The 12,817-nt window shown below is 36.6% G+C and overlaps 2 protein-coding genes across 2 annotated transcripts; one reads left to right on the top strand and one right to left on the bottom strand.

Annotated features, from left to right (window-relative positions):
• Positions 1–419: 419 nt before the first annotated feature.
• Positions 420–2,802, bottom strand: LOC107712234 (trafficking protein particle complex subunit 5-like). The gene is made up of 3 exons (XM_016517414.1): positions 2,727–2,802; positions 2,121–2,446; positions 420–1,399 (listed from the first exon to the last, which is right to left on the bottom strand). The coding sequence occupies exons 2-3, from the start codon at positions 2,388–2,390 to the stop codon at positions 1,103–1,105; spliced, it is 567 nt and encodes a 188-aa protein (XP_016372900.1). The 5' UTR covers positions 2,391–2,446; positions 2,727–2,802; the 3' UTR covers positions 420–1,102.
• A 245-nt stretch (positions 2,803–3,047) lies between these two features.
• Positions 3,048–8,578, top strand: LOC107712229 (serine hydrolase like 2). Its single transcript, XM_016517406.1, has 13 exons — positions 3,048–3,213; positions 3,287–3,374; positions 3,532–3,675; positions 3,798–3,911; positions 4,298–4,339; positions 5,122–5,141; positions 6,139–6,213; positions 6,318–6,427; positions 7,125–7,204; positions 7,288–7,322; positions 7,621–7,697; positions 8,150–8,231; positions 8,322–8,578. Exons 2-13 carry the CDS (start codon positions 3,317–3,319, stop codon positions 8,466–8,468), a joined length of 984 nt encoding a protein of 327 aa, XP_016372892.1. The 5' UTR covers positions 3,048–3,213; positions 3,287–3,316; the 3' UTR covers positions 8,469–8,578.
• Positions 8,579–12,817: the final 4,239 nt, after the last annotated feature.

The raw sequence follows: 12,817 nt of genomic DNA, 5'->3' as shown, positions 1-12,817 counted from the left end.
TATAGCTTTATAACTCTGAACGTTTGACAGATTAATCTTACACTTATATTGTTCTGTTTTGTAGCTTGTTTTTCCCAGTGCTAAAGAATCAGAGAGTGTGAGGCTAAACATGCAACTTACTGGGAATAGTTTGTGATTTTTTACAACATGACAGCATTAACAGGAAATCAAGACACTAACGTCATGATTACACTTAATTACACAGAACTGCTTAATCCAGTTCCTGACAAAAGTTCCCAACCATTTACTAGTAATGCAATAAAACGGCTGTAACTGTCACTTAAAAAAAAAAAACAATGAAGCGGACAAAATGTTACATTACGTTAAGAGTATTAATAATCACTATTGTAACTACTGTACAACATTTACACAGAAAATATTAACATGCAAATTTTTTTAAGGAACAATATTTCCTCATCTCTCCTTGCCATTTACAAATACTTTATTATATTGTGTGATAAAAAAAAGAAACAACATGAACAAATGAAACATATACATAACAGCAATCCTCTATAATACAAAAATCAAGAAGTCCAAATATAATAATTCACACTGTAAATAAAACTTCTCTGCTACTGCTTATGAGCATATGTATCTCTGCTAGCACTAATTTTCATTTTGACATATGTAGAGTTCCTGCACAATTTTGAGCAACTAACAGTTAAATGGTGTTAACATTTTTTTCAATATCAGTGCAGTGATACTCAATTCCACTGAGATCCAAGCCTAAATTCAATACTGGTTTAATTTACCATTTATTAATGTCTTGTTATGGTACATTTGTAAAATGAACACCCAAAAATTATATTATCTTAAAGTTCTCTGAAAATAACCCCTCAATGCATTGGTGTATCAGTAAAGACATCATTTTACACTGAACTGGACAAGTGAGGTGACTGTGTTGATGTGGCTTGTCCTCAGCAATATTCTGTAACATCATTTAAAAAAAAGAAGGACAGCTAGAGACAGTCTTGAAGTTATTCTGGATCTGTGCTAGATGCAGTGAATTTGTTAGCAAAGCTATAAAAATGAGTGGGAAAAAAACAATGCTGAGACTCCAGACTCAAGGCTAAACTTGAAGCTTGATGTACTAAGCAATCTGCTATCTGCCATCAAGAGTTTTATCACGAGCAATGACTGCCTCATCAAACTTGATCATCAGTGTGGTTCCCTTATGCCAGTGGACAGTGACTTTGGCTGGGAAGCCACTGTGGGTTAGGATAGCCTCCACGATGCCACCAGTGAAGGCTGCACAGTTTAAGGTGCTATTTTCTTTAGGTACTGAAATGTAGGCATTGATCAAAGGCTCCTTTTCAATGATGTAGTATGTTTTGTCATCATCGTTGGCTTGCTCCAGTTTGTCAGCTTCCTTACCAAATAATGCTTTCCATACATTTACCTAGGAAGAAAGAAATAAAGAGTTAACACTATAGGCTATGTGAACTTTAAAGGAGTAGTTCAGCCAAAAATGAAAAAAGGCTGAAAATGTACTCACCCTCAGGCCATCAAAGATGTAGATGAGTTTGTTTCTTCATCAGAACAGATTTGGAGAAATTTAGCTTTACATCTCTTGCTCAACAGTGGATCCTGTGCAGTGAATGGGTGCCGTCAGAATTAGTTCAAACAGCTATAAACGTCACAATAATCCACAAATAATGACTCCAGTCCATCAGTTAAACAGTCTATAACAGTTTTCAACGAATATATTGGTGGATTTAGATATGAGAGGACAACAGGAGATAGACTTTTTTTCCACTGGAGGAAGCAATATTACGGATAATAGACTTCTATTTTGGCCAGAAGTGATGGTTAAGACTGCTTAGTAATGGATTTGTTTCTTACAAACACACTTTCTTACAAACATAAGACGTTAACTGATGGACTGGAGTTCAGTGGATTACTTATGGATTATTATGATGTTCGTATCAGCAGTTTGGATTCTCATTCTGACGGCACCCATTCACTGCAGAGGATCCATTGGTGAGCAAGTGATGTAATGCTAACTTTCTCCAAATCTAAAAAAACAAACTCATCTTTGATTCAGCAGATTTTCATTTTTAGGTGAACTGTTCCTGTAACCAAGAATGATCTACACTCTGCAAACAAATAAACAGCAATACCTTCATAAAGAGAAGTATGTTCAAAACTTTGGTCTCTCTTTTTCCGTTTTTCTCCCTCATCACAAGAACATCCAGAAGGCTGGCTCCAACCCCTTGACCCATGTCCGCTAGCCGGGCCTGGAGCTCCGACACCGAGTACACCCGGCTCTGGCAGTACTGCACCATCTCCGAGAAGAGCAGCGCAAACGCACTCACGCTCACCTCCGTTTTGGGACGCGTGAGCGAGCGCTCGAGGATCGCGGATTTGCCTCGCGTGAAGCGGACCTCCATTGCGTCCACACCGAAACTGAATCACAATCTGAATCAAAGAATGAAGTGCCTGAGTCCTGCAATATAAACAGCTTTGAGTTATAAACCAGCATATTATAATTTGCAGATAAATATTTACGAATGCATAAATGTGTCAGTTGTCCTCATAATTCATTGATTTGGCATTCAATGTAGGTCTCATGGCTACATGGCTTATCGTGTAACGTTAGGTCTCTGATTACATTATGGGGTTTCCTGATTAAAAAGGGACTGAATAATACGCCGAACGAGCCACCTTGTACAGAAATTATGAATTATATGAATAATACACATATTTCACTGTGTATTAGCGTTTACCTGGTGTTTTGGGTTTCAGATCCGGATGCGTGAAGCCACGATTAGTGTAACCGTCTGCGGTTCCCTTGTGACCGGATATTTTCAATATAAAAGTATGATGGGACACAGTAATAGTAAATTAAGCACAGTATTGGAGTGGAGTGGAGTTTTGTAGTGTATCAAATTTACAGTTTTAAAAATGAATTTTTTTGGAGTGTTTGTTTTTTTTATTTCCGAGATGCATTTTTCGGGAAATGAACATTCAGCGGCAACGACTTTTATTTTAAAATCATTTAAAATTCACTGGATAGGCTGCGCTCGACGTAAGTTTAACGTATCAACATGTATTTTATATAGACGGATTTCCTTATAATGTTCCAGGACTGTTTAGGAGCATAACAGCTTCTGAATTCATATTCTAAATGATTCTAGTTGCATGTCTGTTCTGCATCTGTGAAGTTAGTCAGCAAACTTTTGTGTTTGCATGTCATGATCAAATGAATAAGGCGTAAGTTAGGGTACCCTCCAAAATGTACAAATATCTTTTTCAAGTAAACATAAGTTTGTTCTTATCTTGTAAGGGGGTTTGAACTGCACTGCAAGGTGTGAGAATGCTGCCTGCCTTCACGAGCCTCAGACACTTTGCCACAAACACGATGAGGAGAGCAGGTAAGAAACAGCCTTTTTTATTGAAATTATTGCTGGGTAACATTCATCATCAAAATAACCCTTTAATTACATGTAGGCAGCACTGTTCACTAGTTTTCATATTTTATAGAATATACATGGTTATGAATTTGATTATGACTCTTCTGTATTTTAACAGTGTCTGAGTTCAGAATGACTGTCCAATGGGGAGAGATGAGAGGTCAGGTTTGGGGTCCTTCTAATGGCCGTCCCGTGCTGTGCTTGCACGGCTGGGCTGACAACTGCGGGACGTTCAATACCCTGATTCCGTTGTTTCCTAAAGGTATAGTGTTTCCGAGTCCAGAGAATTTATTAACATTATGAAGGTCCACATGGATCAATTCATTCTTACATACCTCATTTACAACCATCAATTAAGTGAAACTAGTTCCTGTTCTCTTCCAGACTGGAGATTCGTAGCCATCGACTTTCCAGGTCACGGTCTCTCGTCTCATAGGCCTGATGGATGCTTTTATACCTTCCCTTTGTACGTGGCAGATGTGCGGCGAGTTGTAGAAGGTTTGAAGCAACTCGGCCTTTGTTACAAACAAAAAAAGTTCTTCATCATTCTTGAAACTAGATTAATGTACATGAGAAGCAACACTAATTAATTTAGTTACATTTTAGTGCATTTTGGCAATTTGATTTAATTGTTTTGTGCCTAAGCAAGTAAAAAAAAAGAAAAACAAAGTGGAAAAAATCTGCTACTGTGGAATGACAAAAAAATAGGCCTACTTATATTCAAGACAAAATCTATGAAAACAAGCCTTAATAGTTATGCTGTGTTGCTTAAAATGTATCTTGTTTTAAGATTTAATTTTTTTTTTTTTACTGGAAAACAAGGCAAAATTAATTTAAAACATAAGGGATGTCTATATTTGTATTTTTTCTGCATTTGTTTGCAGCTCTTCAGTGGAAACGATTCTCTATCATTGGACATAGTATGGGTGAGTCAGCTTTCTTCCTGCTGTCTTCATTCACTGACAGGTCAAAGTTCTCTTTTGTGTGTGAAAGGTCAGAGGATCTATGTAAACTGTAAGTTAACTGATGATAAATCCTATTATTGTGAAGCTGTGTTACTGTAGTGCTCTGTAAATCCCTTGTTTTTTGTTTCTTTTGTACTTTCCTTCTATGACATAAATGTATGTTAGTAGATCAGTAAGAGGGCATTAGAAGGACACTGTGGGATGAGTGCCATAAACCTGACTTCATAACGCTCTACTGTATATAGCATCACCACTTCTCTAAATGTCACCCTTATTCACGACCAGATGATGATCCAGTTTGTTGAGTACCTGCAGTATTGTTTTCCAGGATTTGAGGAGCTTAAATAATTAAAATATATTTTAAGATCAAAGATTTTAAGATTCCGCAGTAGGAAATAAGTGTGTGTGTGTGTGTGTTTTGAGTCATAACTTTTAATAATTTAAAGGTATTTAGTTGTGGGTAAAGATATAGGAAAACAGAGACGCGAACGCATTAACACTACCTTGCACAAATCTATAAACAAAATTAATGCACAGTCTTGGAATAACATAAAATAACTTCAATTTAATAATAATTATTATTATTAGTAATTTAATAATAATCATATTACTGGATAACACTGGAATTTATGTGAAATTACGATAAAATAACTTTCACAAATAAGTAACAAATATACATGACGTTCAAATGTTTTTGAACTGGGTTAATTATTTGGGATTATTATTTGATGTTTCTTTAACAGGTGGGAATGTGGCAGGAATAGTGAGTATCTTTCATATTTCTGTAAATGTTATAGTTGTTTAGTACAGTGTTTCTCAACTGGTTTTGCTTCATGACCCAGATTTGACATAAAGGGACAACCTATCACAGTACTAAAAGGATGCAGTGTAAACAAAAGTGTCTTTAAATTATTTAATATTAGTGAGCTGTAAAGGTCCAACAGTTTGCGAAATGATTAAAGGGGTCATATGATGCGATTTCAATTTTTTTCTTTCTCTTTGGAGTGTTACAAGCTCTTGGTGCATAAAGAAGATCTGTAAAGTTGCAAAGACTAAAGTCTCAAATCCAAAGAGATATTCTTTATAAAAGTTAAGAGTCAATTTTGGGCAGTGTAGAGTACGGCTTGTTGTTTGTCATTTCTCCGATCACAAATGCAGACATGGTTTTATGTTTACGTGGCGCGATGCAACGCAACGCGTAAAAAGACAGTATAAGTCATTATAATCCATAATTATGTCCCCACTGGATGCAGCAAATGCCGTGTTTATAATGGGTTTTAATGATTTTGAATCGTCGCTCCGGCCTGACAGAGCATCATCACAGTATGGTGAGGGGCGTAACATTTCCGTCACACGCTTGAGGTATTCGGCCAATCACAACGCACTGGATAGCTGGCCAATCAGAGCACACCTCGTTTTTCAGACCGATGAGCTTTGTAAAAAATCGACGCGTTTCAGAAAGGCGGGGCATAGAGGAGAAACAATAATGTACAGTATGTGGAAAATAATGTGTTTTTTGAACCTTAAACCGCATAAACGCATTTCATTACACCAAATACACAAAATAATATTATTTTTAGCAACATCATATGACCCCTTTAACTTTTTGCTATCTTCCTGTGCATGAGTATAAGGCTGCCTAGCATTGTTTTTATCTGCTGTCCTTGAATGGATATGTTTTTGGTTTTGCAACAACTGAGAAGCAATGTTTTGTGTTGTGTAAATGTAGCGTGTGATAACATCTCCTTCTGATTTTCCAGTTTAGTGCCTTGTACCCAGAGATGGTTGATGCCGTAGTTCTCCTGGATACATATGGATTCCTCCCAACACAAGTGGTAACAATAAATGGAGCATTTAGCTGTAAATCATACAGAAGACTTCTTATTCAACATTCATGCGTCAATGATAACAACATACATGTTTATTTGCCCTTTCTTAGACTGACATGTTTAAGAACATGAGGAAAGGGATAAATGATCAAATCCAGTATGACAACAAGACGGAGGAGAGGAAAGAGAGGGTCTACACATATGAGAAAGCCAAAGAAAGGTGAAGAATGCCTGATGTTTACTTACAAACAAACATGTATAGCACATGAGTGTTCTTGTTTTTTTTTTTTTTGTTCTGTATTCTGTTGAGTTTTAACCACGTTCTTTCCCACAATTTTAAGGTCTGTCTGACTTCTGAAAATAGAGAGTCTTCCAGTAAAATTGTAATTGTATAATTTATACTTTTTGTCTTTAAATACGTTATAACTTTAATGAAAGACTTAATCTGCCTGCATCTCACTGCATGATTAAATTAATTTACAATTCTTATTTTCTTATTGAATATTGCCGTTTATTATAAATGATTATAAAAATTGATAAAATCAAGTCACAATAGGGAAGAAAGGGTAATTGCATTTCCTGCCTTTTTAAAACTTTTTAAACGTTTTTTCTAAATATTTCTCTTTAACAACATTTTTGACATTTTTAAGTTTTGATTTATCATTTGTCCACCTTATATTGATTGCAAAGTTGAATTTTCAGCATCATTACTCCAGTTTTCAGTGTCACATGATCCTTCAGAAATCATTCTAATATGCCGATTTAATGCTCAAGAAACATATCTTATTGTTAGATATGTTGAAAACAGTTGTGCTGCTTAATATTTTTCTGTAAACCATTATATATTTTTTTCAGGATTATTTGATGAATAAAAAAAATCACATTTATTATTTATTATTATTATTATCCTCTTTCAGGTTGAAGGCTGCAAACCCCTCCCTTTCCGATCAGTCTGCAGACATTCTGTTAGAGCGAGCGGTCAGAGAAGTTGAGGGAGGTAAGACATACAGCAATTGCACACTTATTCTATGGACCCAGATTTTCTCACTTTTTCTCTAAATTACTTCCTTTCTCTTGAAGGATTTGTATTCACCAGAGATTTCAGGATCAACCTGGTGAGCCATTTCAATATATTTATTCAGCCCTTTACATTCTAGTTTATTCACGATAACAATATTTCAGATTTAGTATGACTGTTTGACCCATATTCATCTGTGACCGATCTTCCAAAAACTCATATTATCATATACAGTGGTTTATTCCTTTTTTTGTCATGGTTTCTGCTATACAAATGTTTTGTGTTTAGGAAGGAATGTATAAAAACACACTATACACATCATGACAAATGTTCATTCCTTCATATTTAAATCTCTCTCTTTTTTTGCCAACTGGTGATATTTGGTTTTGTTTCAGAAAAACATTGTGAATAATAATATGGAACAATGCCTCCACATGATGTCACTAGTTAAAGCCCCAGTGATGATACTGCTGTGAGTTCACACAGACACAGTTTTTCAGTTTTCATAATGTTCAGGAGAAGCACTGTGCACATTTAAGCACAATGCTGAAAATTAGAGATGCACCATTATTAAAAGGCAGATATTAAATCCTCCGAGATTTGTCTAAATAGTTTCAAAATAAAAAACTGAAAGTTGAAAATTAGTCATTTTAAATGCTAAAAGTCAGTTTAGGTATCATAACCTTATAATGTACAGTATGAACAATATACTGGCCTACAAAAGCATTGTCAAATTTAAAATGCCTGAATGTCACTGTATTAGAAAATAAGATATGTATATATAAACCAAGTGGCATCTGGGTACAAATTTTTACTACTGTTATAAACCCATCATATTATTATCCATACACTATCAGACTGCTTTTGTGTCCTGTGACATACGTTGCCTCACTGTTTCAAAATCAAAGATGTGTCTTTCTTCAGGGCAAAAGACGGCCTGTTCAAAACCTTTATTCTACCTGATGGATATGTTGATATGATTCTGAAGAGCTGGACTGATCAAAAAGTAAGATGTGCGCACATACTCACAAACATAAGTGTAAAATGTCTGTCTGGAATGGTATTATCTAGAAATATCTTTCTCACTCTTCTGCAGGCCACCATTGTTGATGTAGAAGGGGATCATCATATTCACCTCAACAAACCTGAGTCCGTGGCCTCCATAATCACTGATTTTCTTCAGTCACACAGTCCTGACAAAACGGAGAGTGAATCTAACAATAACCAGTCTTCCAAATTATAGCACACACATGCTGATTCAAATAATGACGTAGTCTGTACTGATTCAAGATACTCGTACCATTCACCAGTTCTTGATAATGTGATACTTTTAAGCATCACAAACCTAAATTTTATTTTTTTTATTTACAAAAGGTGTTTTATTAGAAAACGTTCAGAACATTTGTCTTCCATTTTTAACCAGAGGTTTGGTCCCTGCTGTTGGAAATCTCCCTCACAGCATGATGCCGCCACATTCATACATCACAGTATATGGTGCTTTTTGAGATGTGGACCTAGGGTGACCATACGGGCCATTTTTACAGGACTCGCCCTTGCCAGGATTTCTATATTGCCTAAAATATCCAGGTTTTGGCTGTTAGCACTGTGCAGATCGATCGTTGTGTGACATTATTTCACGAGAGCTATATGCTTATGCTTTCAATTCGCTCTCGCGGTACTTTGGTGTCGTACAATGATCGGTGCGCAACTTCAAGTCGAACGAACGAACGAACAAACACGTGCGCGTATTTACATCGCTTTGATCGTTCTCACGCGCGATGCGCCACGATTGGTCGATTATGTAATACCTGCATGTTATTAGGTCAAACTACGTTGGATGTTTTCGGCAATATAAAAATCCTGGCCAGGACGTGTCCCGTATAAATGGCACATATGGCCACCCTATACAGTGGACCATGTTATATTGGCAAAATACAAATGCTGCTGACAAACATTGATTATAGTGTTGGAAAAAAAATAGGTTTAGTGCTGAGTCGCTTTATGCATTACCAGATTTAATCTGCTCAAAGAGAAGCTGGCTATATGTGATGCACATAAAAGGTTTTTGGAAACGTCTGTTAATGTTAATAAGTATTAACTAAAACATCTGTCCATTTTTACTTTTGTTGTGATGAAGAAAAACTAAAGATTAAAGTATATAATAAAATTTGTGTAATTTGACTTTTTGTTTTTGGGCAAATATTGGGGCAAATAATAGATCTGTAACTATAAATTCCAAAGCTACAGTGGCCAAAAAAGTATTTAGACAATTAAATCAGGTTTTAAAAGGAATTAATGTACAGTTCAAACTTTTATGGTCGTTAAGAATTTATGTTTTTGAAAGGTGCTGGTATGCATATAGTAATAAAAACAGTAATCACAGTATTAAAACAATAATATTGTAACGAATTAGTCCACGGAAGGCGAGTTGAAGTGAGAACCCAAGTGCAGTTTATTTACAGAGTGATCCAAACAATATCCAAACAAGATACACAGACTTGACGAGGCATGAACAGATTTGACGAGGCACAAACAGACTAGACTCACAAGAGAACCAATGGCATGAATACATGAGGGCAAGGGAAGCATGACACAAACAGGGTGAAACAATTACAAAATAAAAGACATGAAACAAAACCCAAACCCCACATTACATATCCCCCCCTCTAAAGGCGGCTCCAGACGCCCAAACAAACACAAACAAAATGTGACAGAGCAAGCAGAGAGTTCTTGAATGGCCTCCTTGGCCGTGACAGGCCAGACAGTGAGTTCATGAACGGCCTCCATAGTCATGACAGGGCAGACAGTGAGTTCATGGACGGCCTCCGTGGCCATGACAAGACAGTCTGTGAGTTTGTGAACGGCCTCTGTGGCCGTGACAGGGCAATCTGTAAGTTTGTGAACAGCCTCTGTGGCCGTGACAGGGCAGACAGTGAGTACGTGAACGGCCTCCGTGGCCGTGACAAGACAGTCTGTGAGTTCGTGAACAGTCTCTGTGGCTGTGACAGGGCAGGCAGTGAGTTCGGAAGAGGACGCCACCACCTCAGGAGGTTCTGCAGCGGATGCCGCCACCTCTAGAGGTTCTGCAGCGGATTCATGCACAGGAAAGGCCCTTGGTGCAGACTCATGGATAGGAAAGGCCTCAGGGACAGACTCATAGGCAGGAGAGGCCTCTGGGGCAGATTCATAGACAGGAGAGGCCTCTGAGGCAGATTCCAATCCACCTGTCACTCAAGTGGCCACGCCCTTAATTATGCAGAACTTTAAGGCTTAATATCATTTAAACGGATGAGTTATAAAAAAATTCGCCCCCCTCAGTTGTCATGAAGGGCAAAATTAGCTATATAGACCAAAATAATTTTTTGAACCAGGCTGTAAACATGTTTTTTTCTGCTGTGAAGTTGGGCATTTTAACATGGGGAGTCTATGGGATTGACTCCCTTTTGCAGCCAGCCTCTAGCGGCCAGTTGATGAATTACAGGTTAAGTCACTTCCTTGTTGGCTTCACTAGAGAGAGCGGGAGGTTGCCGCTTGCTTATAACGGACAAGGAGGGTCACATGACATGAACAAACCAATGGGAAACAAGACACATGACTAAGACAACCAATCAGAACATGACACAATGCACAAGAGAACAAATGGCATGAATATATGAGGACAAGGGAAGCATGACACAAACAGGGTGAAACAATTACAAAATAAAAGACATGAAAACATGAACATGAAACAAAACCCAAAAACCAAACCCCACATTACAAATATTGGGAAATATTACTACAATTTAAATGAACTCCTTTCTGTATTTTATGATATTTTAAAATGATGGCAAAGCTGACTTTTCAGCATCATTACTCCAGTCTTCAGTATCAAATGATCCTTCACAAATCATTCTGATATGCTCATTTGCTGCTCAAGATACATTATCAATGCTGAAAAGAGTTGCACTTTTTTCAGAATTTTTCGATGAAGAGAAAGTACAAAAGAACAGCATTAATTTAAAATCTTTTGTAACATTATAAATGCTTTGGCTGTCACTCTTGACCAATTTAATGCATCCTTGCTGTATTAATTAGTATTATTTAAAAAAATTAAAAAAAACCTTACTGACCCCTGAACTACTATATCTATATATATTGTGTGCTGTACTGTGTGTGTTTGCATCGCTGTATTTGTGAATGTGCAGATTGCTGTGAATATGTGTCTGTGTGTTTGATTTCCTTCAGGCTTAGCTGAAAGCTGCACATCTTGCATTTGTCTTGCACTCATATGTAGGTCAGTGCTGCTCCGTTTTGCCTGACATTTGAGACTATCAATAGCATGATACTCTAAAGACCAACAACTGTGTAATGGGAGCTATTGTGATGAGATTGTATTTGTGTGTGCTTGTGTTTATAAATATGCTTTATGTATATTCAGTCAAGCATTGCTCACCTCAAGCTATATAAGAGTCATGTAGCAGCTCCCAAGTTTGTGTGTGTGTGTGTGTGCATGTTTATGTGGTTTATGAGGACACAAATTTGTTTTCTGTATGGAGAAGGTGTAGGGCAAAAGAAAATACAGTTTGTACAGTATAAAAACCATTACACCTATGGAGAATCCCCATAAACCACAAAAAAAAAAAGTGTGTGTGTGCAAGAAAGATTGCTTTGGGAAGTTTATTCTGGGAAGTGCCATTTATGTCAAAGGCATGAAATTCTGTGATCATATACCCTCAAATCTGTTTGATTTCCTTTCTTTCATACACCACAAAAAAGAGATTTTAAAGAGATAGTTCATCCAAATTTTGTGCTGAACACAAGAAGATATTTTGAAGAATGTTGATGACCAAACAGTTTTGGTTCCCATTGACTTACAATGTATTTTTTTTTTTAAATAATGGACGTCAATGGGAACGGAAACTTAGTTACCAACATTCTTCAAAATATCTTCTTCTGTGTTTCCATAAAATGAATATGAATAGTCTCATTACAGATAATGACATGCCAAATTTGATAATACACATGTTGTAAAATGAGATTTAAAAGCTATATGAGTATATGAACCATTTTTATGATCCTTTTTGTTATATTTACTGCTTCAATGTTCTAGGTCACTATTCATTATGCAAAAACGTTTAAATGCTGAAAATACGTAAGTATTTGTACGTTTAGATGCTGAAAATACGTCAGTATTGTACGTTTTAGTGCCTGTAAAAACGTAAGTGAATGTACGTTTTATAGAACCACATTTTACGTAAAATACATACAAATTATCATGAGATCACGTTGAAAGAACAGCATGAACATTCTGTTAAATTTCTTCTTTTGTGTTCCACAGAAGAAAGTACGTCATACAGGTTTAAAACATAAATAATGACAGAACTGTGAACTATCCTTGATGTGTGCGTTGCTGTAGGTTATTTGAACCTTTTGGGGATGTGAAAACATTTATACAAAATAACATTCCTCCTAAAAACTCCCTCTAATTTCCAATGACAATTGCCATGTTCCAGTTTAACACGGAAATTATTAGGAATGTGAGAGCAAGACTGAGAAGAAAGGGTTACAAAAAATTACGTAACTTCTGCTCTGACCCTTTCCTCGTCAGAGATG

Source organism: Sinocyclocheilus rhinocerous, unplaced genomic scaffold (assembly GCF_001515625.1).
Source record: "Sinocyclocheilus rhinocerous isolate Xijiao unplaced genomic scaffold, SAMN03320098_v1.1 scaffold508, whole genome shotgun sequence".
NCBI classification, from domain to species: Eukaryota; Metazoa; Chordata; class Actinopteri; order Cypriniformes; family Cyprinidae; genus Sinocyclocheilus; species Sinocyclocheilus rhinocerous.
The sequence above is the reverse complement of the archived record's forward strand: the minus strand, read 5'-3'. Positions and strand labels throughout refer to the sequence as shown.